This window comes from Callospermophilus lateralis, chromosome 1 (assembly GCF_048772815.1).
Source record: "Callospermophilus lateralis isolate mCalLat2 chromosome 1, mCalLat2.hap1, whole genome shotgun sequence".
In the NCBI taxonomy this organism is placed as follows: domain Eukaryota; kingdom Metazoa; phylum Chordata; class Mammalia; order Rodentia; family Sciuridae; genus Callospermophilus; species Callospermophilus lateralis.
This window is the reverse complement of record NC_135305.1, coordinates 29,550,383-29,566,550: the sequence shown is the minus strand read 5'-3', so window position 1 is coordinate 29,566,550 and position 16,168 is coordinate 29,550,383. Positions and strand designations below refer to the sequence as shown.

Genomic DNA, 16,168 nt, shown 5'->3' with positions numbered 1-16,168 from the left:
CAGTCTGTGTTCATGAATTGTATGTATTTCAATGAGTTAGAAATCAGGAAATTGAGGAACCTGGAGGGGGGAAAATTGTATCCTTATTGGCACCAATTTCAAACTGCAATATAGTATTTTCCATTTGTTAATATTTAGCAGTAACTTATAGATTTGTCAATAGAAATCAGATATTTTCATATCAAATTACACATCCTTCAGATCTCTTGAATCTTAAGTCTCAACACTAATTTGAAGATTATCATAATTAGGCCCACTGGTAGATTCCATTAATGCCTTTTTTTCTTTGTACCAGGGCTTGAACTCAGGGGTGCTTAGCCACACCCCCAGTCCTTTTTCATATTTTATTTAGATATAGGGTTTTGCTAAATTGCTGAGGCTGGCTTTGAACTTGTGATCTTCCTGCCTCATCCTTCCAAGTGACTGGGATTATAGGTGGCTTACAGTACTTTAATGTTTTAATATATACTATATCACAATTTGAAGTAATTACTTAGTTTAGTAATTATTTGTGTATAATTGGTTTTCTTCACAATCATATGTATAAATGATATATTTATATGTATATTGTCTTTAAAAGCATTCTGAAAAGGATTGATAGCTTCACCAGACGGCTAAAGAGATCCATGGCAAGGGATTGGGGTTGTAACTCAGTGGTAGAACGCTTGCCTAGCATGTGTGAGGTACTGGGTTTGATTTCTCAGCACTACATATAAATAAGTAAAATAAAGGTCCATTGACAACTTAAAATTAAAAAAAATATTTTAGCTTATTTTTTATGTATGTATGACAGCAGAATGCATTACAATTCTTATTACACATATAGAACACAATTTTTCATATCTCTGGTTGAATACAAATTATATTCACACCAATTCGTGTCTTCATACCTGTACTTTGGATAATAATGATCATCACATTCCACCATCATTTATAACCCCATGCCCGCTCCCTTCCCCTCCAACCCCTCTGCTCCATCTAGAGTTCGTCTATTCCTCCCATGCTCCCTCTCCCTATCCCACTATGAATCAGCCTCCTTATATCAAAGAAAACATTCCACATTTGGTTTTTGGGGATTGGCTAACTTCAATTAGCATTATCTTCTCTAACTCTATCCATTTACCTGCAAATGCCATGATTTTATTCTCTTATTGCTGAGTAATATTCCATTGTGATATATGCCACATTTTTTTTATTCATTCATCTACTGAAGGGCATCTCGGTTGGTTCCACAGTTTAGTTATTGTGAATTGTGCTGCTATAAATACTGATGTGGCTGTGCCTCTGTAGTATGCTGTTTTTAAGGCCTTTAGGTATAGACCAAAGGAGAAGGATAGCTAGGTCAAATGGTGGTTTCATTCCCAATTTCCCAAGAAATCTCCATACTGCTTTCCATATTGGCTGCACCAATTTGCAGTCCCACTAGCAATATATGAGTGTGCCTTTTCCCCACATCCTTGCCAACACGTATTGTTATTTGTCTTCATAATAGCTGCCATTCTGACTGGAGTGAGATGAAATCTTAGAGTGGCTTTGATTTGCATTTCTCTAATTGCTAGTGATGATGAACATTTCTTCATGTATTTGTTGATTGATTGTACATCATCTTCTGAGAAGTGAATCTTCATGTCCTTGGCCCATTTATTGATTGGGTTATTTTATTTTATTTTTTGGTATTTAGTTTTTTTGAATTCTTTATATACCCTAGAGATTAGTGCTCTATCTGATGTGTGAGGGGTAAAGATTTGCTCCCAAGATGTAGGCTCTCTATTCACCTCACAGATTGTTTCTTTTGCTGAGAAGAAACTTTTGTTTGAGTTCATCCCATTTATTGATTCTTGGTTTTAATTCTTGCACCACAGGAGTCTTATTAAGGAAGTTGGGGCCTAATCCCACATGATGGAGATTAGGGCCTACTTTTTTTTCTATTAGATGCAGGGTTCTGGTTGAATTCCTAAGTCCTTGATACATTTTGAGTTGAGTTTTGTGCATGGTGAGAGATAGGGTTTTAATTTCATTTTGTTGCATATGGATTTCCTGTTTTCCCAGCACCATTTGTTGAAGAGGCTATCTTTTCTCTAATGCATCTTCTTGGCACTTTTGTCTAGTATAAGATAATTGTAGTTTTGTGGGTTAGTCTCTGTGTCCTCTATTCTGTACCATTGGTCTACCAGTCTGTTTTAGTGCCAATACTGTGATGTTTTTGTTACTATTGCTCTGTAGTATAGTTTAAGGTCTGGTATAGTGATGCCACCTGCTTCATTCTTCCTGCTAAGGATTGCTTTAGCTATTCTGGGCCTCTTAGTTTTCCAGATGAATTTCATGGTTGCTTTTTCTATTTCTATGAGGACTGTCATTGGAATTTTATTCAGAATTGCATTAAATCTGTATAGTGCTTTTGGAAGAATGATCATTTTGATAATATTAATTCTGCCTATCCAAGAGCAAGGTAGATCTTTCAATTTTCTAAGGTCTTCTTTGATTTCTTTCTTTAGGGTTTTGTAATTTTCATTATATTTATTTCATTATAAAATACTTGGAAATCACCTCTTAAGTTGATTTCCAAGTATTTTATTTTGAGGCTATTGAAAATGGGGTAGTTTTCCTCGTTTCCCTTTCTGAGGATTTGTCACTGATATACAGAAATGCTTTTGATTTATGGGTGTTGATTTTATATCCTGCTACTTTGCTGAATTCATTTATTAGTTCTAGAAGTTTGCTGGTAGAACTTTTAGGGTCTCCCAGGTATAGAATCATATCATCAGCAAATAGTGCGAATTTGAGTTCTTTTCTTCCTATGTGTATTCCTTTAATTTCTTTCATCTGTCTAATTGCTCTGGCTGGTGTTTCAAGAACTATATTAAATAGAAGTGGTGAAAGAGGGCATCCCTGTGTTGTTCCAGTTTTTAGAGGGAATGCCTTCAATTTTTCTCCATTTAGAATGATGTTGGCCTGAAGCTTAGCATAGATAACCTTTATGATGTTGAGATATGTTCCTGTTATCCCTAGTTTTTCTAGTGTTTTGAACATAAAGGGGTGCTGTATTTCAAATGCTTTTTCTGCATCTATTGAGATGGTCATATGTTTCTTATCTTTAAGTCTATTGATGTGATGAATTACATTTATTGATTTCCGTATGTTGAACCAACCTTGTATCCCTGGGTGAATCCCACTTGATCATGATGCACTATCTTTTTGATAGGTTTTTGTATTGGAATTGCCAGAATTTTATTGAGAATTTTTGCATTTATGTTCATTAGAGATATTAGTCTGTAGTTTTCTTTCTTTGATGTGTCTTTGCCTGGTTTTGGAATCAGAGTGATATTGGCCTCATAGAATGAGTTTGGAAGTGCTGCTTCTTTTTCTATTTCTTGAAATAAATTGAAGAGTATTGGTATTAGTTCTTCGTTAAAGGTCTTGTAGAACTCGGTTTTGAATCCATCCAGTTCTGGGCTTTTCTTCGTTGGTAGACTTTTGATGGCGTCAGCTATTTCGTCATTTGAAGTTGATCTGTTTAAATTGTGTATATCATCCTGATTCAATTTGGGCAAATTTTATCACTCTAGAAATTTGTAGATGCCTTCGATGTTTTCTATTGTATGGGAGTACAACTTTTCAAAATAATTTCTAATTATCCTCTGTATTTTTGTAGTGTCTGTTGTGATATTTCCTTTTTCATCATGTATGTTAGTGATTTGAGTTTTCTCTCTCTTGGTTAGCATGTTGTTTTGTTCAATTGTTTTTTGTTTCAGTTTCATTGATTTCATCTCTGCTTTTAATTATTTCCTGTCTTCTGCTGCTTTTGGTGTTGATTTGTTCTTTTTCTAGGGCTTTGAGATGTAGTGTTAAGTCATTTATTTGTTGACTTTTTCTTTTAATGAACTCCATGCAATGAACTTTCCCATTAGAACTGGTTTCTTAGTGTCGCAGAGATTTTGATATGTTGTTTTTGTGTTCTCATTAACCTCTAAAATTTGTTTAATCTCCTCCTTGATGTCTTCTGTAACCCATTGTTCATTCACTAGCATATTATTTAGTCTCCAGGTGTTGGAGTGGATTTTATTTCTTATTTTATCATTGATTTCTAATTTCATTCCATTATGATCTGATATAATGCAGAGTAGTATCTCTATTTTTTTATATTTGCTAAGAGTTGCTTTATGGCATAGTATATGGTCTATTTTAGAGAAGGAATCCATTTGCTGCTGAGAAGAAAGTATATTCTCTCATTGAAGGTTGGAATATTCTATATACGTGAGTTAAGTCTAAATTATTGATTGGATTATTGAGTTCTGTAGTTTCTTTGTTCAGCTTTTGTTTGAAAGATCTATCTAGTGATGAAAGAGGTATATTAAATTATTGCATTGTGGTCTATTTGACTCTTGAACTTGAGAAGAGTTTGTTTGATGAATGTAGAGTCTCCATTGTTTGAGGCATATATATTTATAATTGTTAAGTCTTGTTGGTGTATGGTTTTCTTTAACAGTATGTAGTGTCCTTCTTTATTCCTTTTGATTGACTTTAGCTTGAAGTCTACTTTATTTGATATAAGGGTGGAAACCCCTTCTTGTTTCTGCAGTCCATGTGAGTGGTATGATTTTCCCAACCCTTTACCTTTAGTCTTTTTCTGAGACAAGGCTCTTGGACACAAGAGCATATTATTGGGTCTTTTTTTTTTTTTTTTTTAAATCCAATCTGCCAGTCTATATGTCTTTTGATTGTTGAGTTTAGGCCAGTAACATTCAGGGTTATTATTGAGACATGATTTGTATTCCCAGCCATTTTTGTTTATTTTTGGTATTTAATGTGACTTGTGGTTTCTCCTCTGATTAGATTTTCCTTTACTGTAATCCCTCCCTCTGCTAATTTTCATCATTGTTTTAAATTTCCTCTTCTTGGAATATTTTGATGAGGATGTTCTGTGGTGCAGGTTTTCTAGTTGTAAATTCTTTTAACTTTTGTGTATCTTGGAAGGTTTTTATTTTATCATCTAATCTAAAGCTTAGGTTGTTGGATATAAGATTCTTGGTTGGCATCCATTTTCTTTCAGAGCTTGGTATATGTTGTACAATCTTCTGGCTTTGAGGGTCTGGGTTGAAAAATCTGCTGAGATATGGGTTGGTCTCCCCCTATCTGTGATCTGATTCCCTCTCTTGCAGCTTTTAAGATTCTATCCTTATTCTGTATGTTAGGCATTTTTATTATAATATGCTGTGGTGTAGAACTGTTGTAATTTTGTGCATTTGGTGTCCTGTAACCTATTTGGTTTTCCAATTTGTTCTTCATGATTAGGAAATTTTCTGATATTATCTCATTGTAGAGATTGTGCATTCCTTTGGTTTGAAACTCTGTGCCTTCCTTTATCCCAATGACTCTTAGATTTGGTCTTTTGATGCTGTCCCATAATTCTTAGATATTCTATTCATGGTTTCTAACTTTCTTCACTGTGTGATCAATTTTATTTTCCAGATTGTATACTTTGTCTTCATTATCTGATGTTTCTTCCAAGTGATCTAGTCTGTTGGTTATGCTTTCTATTGAGTTTTTTGATTTATTGTATCCTTCATTTGAAGGATTTCTGTTTTGTTTTTTTTTCCCCCAAGAGTGTCTCTCTTGGAGTAATCTTTTGCTACTTGTATTTGCTCTTATCTCATTGTTGGAAGGATCAATTTTTGCTTGTTATTTGCTCATTTAGGTCATTCTTTAATTCAAAGATAATTTTATTTATTTATTTATTTATTTATTTTGAGAGAGAGAGAGAGATTTTTAATATTTATTTTTTAGTTTTTGGCAGACACAACATCTTTATATGTGGTGCTGAAGATCAAACCCGGGCCGCATGCATGCCAGGCGAGCACGCTACCGCTTCAGCCACATCCCTAGCCCAAGATTTTTTTAATTATGAATCTCTGAACTGCTTCTCTGACATTTCATCAACTTCACTGATATTATGGGTTCTGATATTACAGTGTCCTGGTTTGTTTGGGGGCACTTTCCTCCCTTGTTTTTTTATGTTGTCTATGTGTCTGCCTCTCTTACAGTGCGGATCCGAGATGTTATAGTTTCTTTCCTATATTTTTGTGGTACCTGTGCAGAATGTCTTCACCTCACCTTGATGTTGGGCTTCCAGACCCTGCTGGTGTCCCTCAATAAATGCTACTACATCCTGGATCTGGGTCCTACTTACGTTGGAATGGGTGGGTCTGGGCCGCTGGGCTTGACCTCCTGTGGTAGTCTGCTGGTTGGAAGGGGAAGGGGAAGGGGAAGTCCTCCACCAAAGGCTAGACTTTGGTGGTGTCTGCCCTGCTTATGGAGGAGTGAATCAGGACCACTGAGAGCAGGGATCCCGGGTAGGTTGGTGTGGGTGGATCTGGGCAGCTGGGATTACAGGTGGCTTATAGTACACTTTAATGTTTTAATATGTAAAAATATATCACAACTTGAAAAGTTTAGTAACTATTTGTGTATAATTGGTTTTCTTTGGAATCATATGTATATATATCTATATTGTCTTTAAAAGCATTCTGAAAATCAGGATTGATAGCTTCGGCAGATGGCTAAAGAGAGCCATGTCAGTGCTCCTGTCAGTAGTCAGGAGCTGGGATTAACTGTGATAAGCATCAGTTGGTGGGTCAGGGTAGAGCTCAGTGGTAGAGCACTTTGCCTAGCATGTGTGAGGCACTGGGTTTGATTCTTAGCACCACATATAAATATGTAAAATAAAGGTCCATTGACAACTTAAAAAAGAAAAAAGTTAAGAACCCTAGGCAAAGCTGCTCTGTTAGTGAAGTTTGATTTCAGTTTTGCTTTATGGTGTTATGGCTTGAAACTAGGGCCTTGTGTATGCTAGGGGAGCACTGCAGATTTAGTTTTTAAACTACAGACTATTGAGAATCATGAATAGTGTGACTGCAGTGGCCTAATATAAGGAGGCTTAATGGTCAACAGTTGGAGAGAACTGCTGTTGCTAAGTACTTGTCCATCTGCTCTTTTTTAAATTTTTAAAAATGTATTCTGATTTGTTATACATGATGGCAGAATGCAATTCATTTTATATTACACATGTAGAACACAATTTTTCAAGACACTGGTTATACACAAAGTATTTTCACACCATTCATGTCTTATACATGTACTTAGGGTAATGATGTCTAACTCATTCCACCATCATTCCTATCCCTCTTGCTCCCTCCTCTCTTTTCCCCTCCCTCCCCCCATTATGTCCATCTGCTTTTGTCATGTGTCTACAACAAAATAGTCCTGAATGGCAATCATATTAGCTTCTGGTTCTTACCCCAACTCTCCCCTTCCACTAGCTGTTTTAGGATACTTTTGCTATGTTTAGAAATCCTCATACTGAAGCCCAGCTGCTAATATTGAAACTTGCAAGAATGTACAACTCATTACGATGCTTATTTGTTGATCTAAATCATAGGACACCAAAATCCTCCAGACATCAGCAACAAATACAATTGCTGTTTTAGTGAGTTGCCATGTTATTGGGGAACATTCTAGATAAAGAAACATCTGTGACAGCTTCCCAGTCTGAATTGTGTTGGACAGCAGGAATTCTGCTGAAATCTAATTAATAAATTTAGATTATTTGAGCTAAATGATTTTTGTGTCATAGTGGACCACAGATTGTAAAGACATACCGTTAGATACAAGTAACACCAAATGTAATTGAATAAATATGGCTTTTAAGAAATATTATCCTTAGATATAAGTTAATGGAAAGGCAGAGGGAAGACCTTCATAGAAAACCCTAATATCCAATTATATGAGGACAACTTTCTGTTTGAATCCTAAGGTCTTGCATATTTAAGATAAGTAATTTATGAGGATATGCACCAGGAACTATATGGCTCAGTTAAAAATGAAGAAGTTTCAAATACAGTGTGGTGAAAATGGTGAAGTCATTTTTATTTTCAGTGCTTTGACAAAATACCCCATAAAATTCAAAACTTCTACCATTATACAAAAATAGGTGTCTACAAGTGATATCTTCTGTCTTCATCACCAGTAGCAAATATATTAGGCAGAAACATGTAATTTCAGTAGCCTTAAATGAAAAGTGCAGGACACCGCAAGCTACACATTCAGCAGTATCATATCGGCAAAAGTTTAATCTTTTCACCCATTTGATAAATACACAAGGTTTATAATTTAATCATTTAAATTAACATTCCGCAAATATACATGTAATTTAGTGATTATTGTGTATGAATACATACACAATGCTTGTATGTACAAATTCCAGTTTGTTTTCATGTGCAAGAGATCTGATACAATCATAAGCTGTGTTTGTTTTGGTCCCATTAAATATTCACAATATAAAAGCACAAAAGAATCTTCGATTTACAAAAGAGAATTTGTTTAAAATCACTTCAACTTTTGATGTTTTTAAAGTATTATCTTCTCATACCACTATGAAATGTTGTAGTTGAACCTGTAAGAGAAAAACAAGACATTTTGCATGATTTTAAATTAGATTGTTCTATATAAATTAGCTGGTATAGATAACAAAAAGATTACTCTTAACTCTTCATCAGAAAAAATGCCCTTTGTTCCTTAAGCGTCTTATTCATAGTCAACTGATTTTTAAAGAGATTTCGACTATATTTACAAGTCATCAAGAGTGGTTCTGAAGCAAGGAAGCGAGACTCATGCTAATATAAAGTGTTCTAAAGGTTGAAGTTCTATATATTTTTAGTATATCCTAAAAAATATTTTGGTCTTCAGATTCTGGGTCTTGTGAAATTTGGATGCTTAAAACAAAACAAACCTTTAACCAACAAACAGACTTCAACTATAATAATGAGAATTTCCTAGCACTACAAGTTGCTTGTGTTAAACACATGAATTTTTTGAATGAATGAAGAGATAACTACTAACTCAAAATAATCTGATATTAGTCCACAGTTTGTGGGACTAGTAGGAAAAGAGAATCATTAATGAAAGTTAAAAAAAAAAAAACTGTAAAAGTAGACTGAATACAATCACTTAAACTAAAATGATTCAAAATCTCTGGATCAGAAGTGAACTAAAGGAAGACAGGGAAAAGAAGTTTTCTCATAATGAATAGAGAATTCACTTCTGTTATCAAGTATGACACTTCAGGTATATTTTTGAGGAAAGAAAAGTAAAAGATCATTGTTAGGATTTTTTTTTGGATCACTCTTAAAAGCACCATGCAGTAGTAGGGATAATGGTTGTACTAAGTGCTCAATCCTCTTCCTCACCAGAATCTGAATGCCTCACCACTTTCTACCATGCATTACGTCAGAGCACCTTCCCACATTAGTCTTCAATCATGTGTTTTCTATGAGCAATCTACTGAATGAAGAGATAGTAGGGGAATTATTTGGGGGTGAGCAGGATTTGAGGTGATACATCATGTCTTGAATACTCTAAAGTTAGTTGCGTTGCTGGTTACACAGTTTAAGCTTTAGCTAACTTGGTAAGTGAAGTAGATTTTATTCTAAACAATGAGGGTTAAAGGAGTTTCAAAATGAGGAGAGCTGTGGGTCTAGCACTATGGCACTACCAATAAGTGGTTAAACTTAAGCACCTGTCTGTACAGTTCCAAGTCTTCTTTGTAGTGCCTCTAGCCGAGTGATATAATCTGCCAGGGCTCTATCCGGATCATAATTCTGAAGGTGAGAGCACGCCGTGGAACCAGGATTTAAATCAACTAGGGTGCCTGGGGACCTAAGGATTAAAAGCAATGTACAAGAACCAAATTACCCAGAAACAATGCAATCACATTACACACCTGCCTCCTCCCCGACCCCCGAAAGGCAGGCCATGTACATATTATATGATCTATATCCCCCATGCTTCTAAGTTTGGGATGGGAAAGAAATTGGTCTTCAATAAATTCAAAGAAGCTAGGGCTTCATGAAAATGCCAAGTATAAAACCTGTCAGTTTGTCAGTAAATGTTGGATATGTAAAAATGCATCTGTCATGCAGACTAACATTTTCTCTAACGGCCAGGGACTTATCAATTTTAATCAACACTTTTTCCAATGTCCAACTCTTGCATATAGTAAGCAACATTTGATCAGCTCCGTTTCCTTTAACCTTAGAAACCATTTACAAATTTAAAAACTAGCTTTGATTCTGGGCCATAGGTTAAACAAATTACAACTAAACATGTCCATCTGCCAAAGTCCTATCAGTGTCCATCTTTCTCTGTTAACTATTAATACATTTAATTCTTACCTATTTTGAAACGGTAAAAGGCACCTAGGAGAATCCAGATCTGATCTTGAGCGGTATGTTGAATGTCTTGGTTCTCCATCTAGCTCTAGTTCACCAGAAGAATGATAAAATGGGTCAGTCTTTCCAGCACCTTAATGTAACGCAAGATGTTAAGAAACAAAGCAAAACACAACAAAAACTAAAAACCAAGCCCTTGAACATTTCTACAAAACAGTATTATACCATGTGAATATGGTGTATTATGCCATCTGTCTTACTTAAAAGACCTCAATCTTAGGGTTTCTGAATGTGTTATCATTTGGGTGAAAAGATAATGTGGATAAGAAAAACTAGACTAATGTAACCAGATCCTTTATGACTCCACTCTCCTTTTATAGGAAAAAAAATTGCAATCAAGATTTGCTAATTTTTGGTATGATACAGATAAAAATTTCTCAGTGTAAGCACTTATATTTCAAAATACTTTCATGGAAATTTCCTTTTTCTCTGCTGCTAAGCTGTTGGTAGAATATCTCCAGGTAGATTCTCTGTACTCTGTGCTCTCCCGCTTTTGACCTCATCCTTATATCCCAAATGTTCAAGCCCTAATGTTCTTTCTACTTCATTCTAGGTGTAGAGAGAGGAATTTTAACTGTTCTTATTTTTATACAATGTAGTAGTAAACTCAAATGATTTGAGTATTATTAGATCATGAAAACTTCAAACCATAACCGTTTTACATGACTAATAGCTATTCTCTCTTGAACCCAGAGCCTTAAGTGCCCCTACTGGGTAATCTGGGACAAATACCATGTGTTTTCCAGTGCTAAATTTTTCATCTATACAGTGAGAATAATAGTAATTGTGATTACATCAAATTGGCAGAATATATGAAAAAAGCAGGGCTTAGTGTAGACCAGTGCTCCATAAATATCAGCAATTCTTACTCTCTTTAAAACAATGGAGTCCCTAGCCTTGTGTTGTAAGCTCCTATATCTTTGGAAATCACTGGCTCCAGAATTTGCTATTTGGAAGATATTACATTTTCAGTAATTTTAGAGGGCTGTAAATGTAGAAAAATGCTATTTTGACTTTACCTGAATTCAGTTCAAAGCTATCCCTGTTAACATTGGTGGAACAAGAACCTGTGACTTGCTGCCACCGTTGAACCAAAATTTTCATTCTAAAAAAAAGGATTCCAAGATAAGACATCACAGTGTATCTATAAAGATCATAAAATACACCTTCTACAAAAATCATTTAAATATGAACACAGATCAGATTTCAACATAATCACAATTTCCTAATCCAAAACTATGTACATGTGCCTGGGTTGATGGCAAAATTAACTGGAACAGAAGAACACAGTTGTAAGCTCCCCTCACTTCATTTCCAAGGGGAAGCAGAGGTCTTTGGTGTTACCAGAATCAGGTTCTAGCTTTACGGATTAATGAGACAGGAAGAGATGGAGGGCAAAAATACACAGAAAGAAAGTAGCCGCAGGAAACAGAATCGTGAATGAAAGGCAGATGAGAGGAAAAAAGAATAGAAGGACCCATAAGAGGGAGCTGGGAAAGCTGGAGGATGGGTGAGGCCATGTGACCAGGAACAAAAAAAAATACTGGCTTTAAATGAATGGGGGCATTAATGTCATCATATAGCTGCATTAGGTTTGCTGCATGGCCCATCTTGGCATAGAGAGCTTTCTGGAGTGCCAGGGCTCTGTCAGGATCATAATTCTGAAGGTGAGAGCACGCTGTGGAACCAGTCTGTTTCAAGACTCAATTTTAAGAGAGTCAAAATATAAGTCTCCCCAAATTCCTCTAATCAAAATGACTGGCTAACTCCTGAGACTTCACATGAGTGTCTCCTAAGTTCTGTGCATATGGCCCTTTCCCAACAGAAAGTGAGCTGTCTTTGGATTTTAGGCAGGTATTACATCTTTTTCATCAATGTATCTGCCAGTGCTTACCCTTTGTTTGCCAGACACAAGGTGATGTTGGGAATGAGAAGTGGGAAAGGAGAAACTGGAGTGTGAGACTACAATAAGGAGAAGAGGCAGGCATGGTGGAAGACAAACAGGTCAGACCTGAGCTGCTTTTAGAGAGCCAGCATGGGTGCAATAGAGAGACCAGGCTAATTGTCCCTACTGGGTTTATAACCCCTCCTTGTCCTGTTTTTCTCATTTGTGAACTGTCATTTGGAACTAAGGAAACTCAAGTTTCCAGTTTAAAAACAGAAACAAAAGCAAAACTCATATTTTTTCAGAAGACAAAAAAAAAAAAAAAGCAAAATCCTTTGAAGAAACAAAATTCCTTTGGGACTCTGCTGAGTTTCAGAGAAATAAAAAGGAGGGTACACATGGAGAAGCCTAAGTGTCTGAGTGATCTTTTAAAAATTTATTTTATTTTTTTTAGTTGTAGTTGGACACAAACCTTTATTTTTATGTGGTGCTGGGAATCAAACCCAGTGCCTCACACATGCTAGCCAAGCGCCCTACCACTGAGCCTCAGCCCCAGCCCCTGATTATCTTATCTATTAGTTAGATTAGAGGACAGTAGTGGTTCAGGACTACAAGGTAGTTTCAACCACATATGGAATGAATGCCAAAGTACCTAGCTTGGAACTACTAGGAAAAGAGTGACAAAAGCACTAGCAGAATCCCTGAAGGCCAACCTTGGACCTGAATGCAGAGGTAGACCAGGGCTTTCCAGAGCTGGGTACAAAAACAGGTTATTTTAGTAGGAAAGGAAGACAGATGTGTGCCAGCCTAAGGTGTGACTTTTCAAAAAAACTTTTCCTTTTTATGATCTCTTTTATGTCTATGTATGTATAAGCTAGTTCATGGGTCTATTCAAATTAAAAAATGACAATTGGACTGGATGTGCCAGCTTGAGTCACCAGCTGCATGTACCTAAGAAGGCCCTTTCCAAAGGGTATATTTACACAGTACAGAATAAAGAATCCCTGCTAAAAGGATGAAAACCCAGAGAGAAAGTTATATTTTAGGGATGGCAAAGAAATACTATACAAACTTTCTTTTTTTTTTTCCTCCCTATGGTACTGGAGATTAAATCCAGAACTGCTCTACCACTGAGCCATATCCCCGACCCTTTTTTGCTTTTTATTCTGATATAATGTCTCAACAGGTTGCTGAGACTGGCCTCAAACTTGCAATGCTCCTGCCTTAGCCTTCTGAGTAGCTAGAATTACAGGACAAATATCCCTTTAGAGGGTCTCTGAATAAAATCAGTTTTCTTTCAAGAACTTTACCGTGAAATTGCAATGGACACTCTGACAGCTGAACGAAATCTGGCTAAGCCCTTTGGGCGGCTGATGAACTCCAGATTGGTGAAGGCTGGCTGACCCCCCATCCGGGCAAGCAGCGTTATGGTGGCATCCTCACATTCTTGGAATTCGCCCAATAATTGCAGCAGGTATTTCTTCTGATAAATGAGAGCTTTTCGAAAACTTTCTGCCCTCAAGTATTTACCATAAGTCCTCTACATTTAAAGAAGGGAAGAACATAAAGTCATTATTACGAAGTCATTCAAATTGTTCTCTAGGGATGATTATTACCTAGATTAAAAAAAAAAAAAAGCAGTTGTAGGATGGCAGGTACTGTTTTTAGCTTCATCAGCAAAGTTGAAGGTTAATGTAACTTTAACCATTATAACTTTGCCACTTTGTAGTCAATGATATGTAAATACTAACCTTATAGTTATGGTTTTAGTTTGAGTTTTTTAGCCCCTGTTCATGATATTATTGTAAATATTTTTGTCTTCCTATTATCATTTGTGTTTTCTTATGTATAGAGCTATCTTTTTCATCTGAGAATTTTTAAAATTTCATGGAGCTATTTTATTATTGTGGTCACTCATCTATTTAGCTTTTTAAATAAGCCAATTATTCTGTTACTGTATGAGTCATAAATTTATGTTTACTCCATAATCAGAATAAATATTCCCAATACTTTTCTTTCTCTTTATTTTGGATTTTACATTAAGTGATTATGGTAGTTTTATTACAATATTAATCTCTACACATTAGAGAGGCTACTCCAAGGGCTTCCCATCTTAGGGCACAATGTTCTTTCACTTACAGAAGCAGTATGTTTGTAAGGAATTGAACAGACAACAGTACTGTTTGTCTATTGAGATAGAAACTGTGGGCAGAAGGACAACCAGCTCTGGGTGTTGACACCGTGATTGAGCTTAACCTGTTACCAGTCCTCCCAGAAGAGGCATGCCTCTTCACAAGCCTTCTGTGACATGCTGGAGACCTTGCAATCACAACACACTGAATGGCCTCCGGAGACAACCTGAGTGCCACCCACATTTCTTTAGTCTGTTCGAGTCAGGGCAGAGAGATGAAAAAAGGCAAAAATGGAGGACTATCATTAGAAGGAGATGTCACCTACCTTTAACGAGATATTTTCAGAATCGGTGTTCAGATTCTGAAGTAAAGTGTCATTTCTCAGTTCAGCTTTCAGTTTAAATACTTCAGCTTCCGTTTTTTTTAAGGTTTTCTGAAGAGCTATTTTTTCTCTGTTCCATATTTCTTTTTCAGAAGCAATAATGGCTTCAAGGTTGGCATCACCACAGAATAAAAACCTAGAAGACTGAAGAGACAACAGCCTACTTATATAATTTCCTGCCCTTGTTGGTGGTACCAGGGCTTGAACCCAGTGGCACTCTACCACTTTAATCATGTCCCTAGTCCTTTATACTACTTTATTTTGAGACAGGGTCTAAGATGCTGAGGTTGGCCTCAAACTTGTAATCCTCTTGCCTCAGTCTCTGAATTACTACCATTATAGGTGTTTGCCACTGTGCCCAACTACTTACATAAAGAACATATCTCTGAAGAAAAAGCTGAATTAAAGATATTAAAAGTATCCCTATCATGGATATCTAGTCTTAGTTTCCATCCTCAAAGTCAATCTCAGCTGGCATTAAAAAATATTTACTAACTCCAAGTATATGGTCATTTTGCTGAGTAGATTAGCTTTACCCCTAAAAAGTCCTTGGTGAAAGCCTAGCCACAGAAAAGGTTTATCAGATCTAGCAGAGCTTTTACTAAAAATGTTGAGAGACTTAAGAGATGGACACGGGGGTCCAAATGTGGAGCCCTTACTAGAGAAGTGGAGATAAAAAAGAAAAAAAATAACCCAGTACGAAGAAGGGAAGTGGTTTCCTATGGAAGCCATGAAGAGATGTTATCATCCATTTGACTGAATGCTTGTCTTACCGTTTCTTCCTATTTTTATACTGGGTAATTATAGAAACCAGCAATTTATTATGTAGGTTTAAAAAAAAAATGGAAATATTTAAATTCTCAGAGTGGTTTATCAAACTAAAATATATAATTTCAAAGCATCTTCCACTTGAGTCATAAACACAGTAAGTGGTAAATAATGAAGACAACAGTGAGGATTCACGTTGAACATTTCTCTACACATGTCTGCTGACAGTCAATACTGTATCTGTCTTTGGAAATTCATAGACATAGATTGGATTATGACTTCAGGTCAGTTTTCTCAGAGTCTGGTACAGAGACGGCTCCCTCAACAAAATAATAGCTATTAATATTACAGTCATCCCTATAAAAATTTCCACAGATCCTCCTACACATCTGACCTGATGCTTTTACATTCAGGGTTAAGAACCAAAATTAGATAGCAGAAATTGTAACTTGGCAGTACTTCTGAAAACGACGTACATAATCTCCACCAGTTCCTGTCTGTTGATAGCGCCTCAACTGCTCTTCCATCTTCACGACCACATTCCTCAAATTATTCTTTTCTTCAGTCAGTTGGCTGATATATCCTGTCAGTTCAGTATTTTGTCTGAGTAGTCTTTCAGTCAATGAACACCCAGAAGTACCTGGTAATACTAAGGTAGGCTGAAAAAATAAAATGGATGTAAGATCATACAAGCACAAATATATGTGAAAGTGTGACG

The 16,168-nt window shown here is 36.1% G+C and overlaps 1 protein-coding gene across 6 annotated transcripts in view; it reads right to left on the bottom strand.

The window, feature by feature from the left end:
• Positions 1-7,902: 7,902 nt before the first annotated feature.
• Akap9 (A-kinase anchoring protein 9) overlaps positions 7,903-16,168 on the bottom strand; it is a 129,590-nt gene continuing 121,324 nt past the window's right edge. For 5 of the 6 annotated variants that reach the window (XM_076833572.2, XM_076833582.2, XM_076833602.2 and 2 more), the window contains 7 exons: positions 15,927-16,109; positions 14,626-14,826; positions 13,479-13,708; positions 11,303-11,388; positions 10,227-10,356; positions 9,572-9,711; positions 7,903-8,449 (listed from right to left, as the gene is read on the bottom strand). In XM_076833572.2, the coding sequence (XP_076689687.2) occupies positions 8,412-8,449; positions 9,572-9,711; positions 10,227-10,356; positions 11,303-11,388; positions 13,479-13,708; positions 14,626-14,826; positions 15,927-16,109 (1,008 nt within the window). In that variant the 3' untranslated portion in view covers positions 7,903-8,411. The remainder of the gene's footprint in view (positions 8,450-9,571; positions 9,712-10,226; positions 10,357-11,302; positions 11,389-13,478; positions 13,709-14,625; positions 14,827-15,926; positions 16,110-16,168) is intronic. The other variant, XM_076833591.2, reaches the window with a different exon arrangement.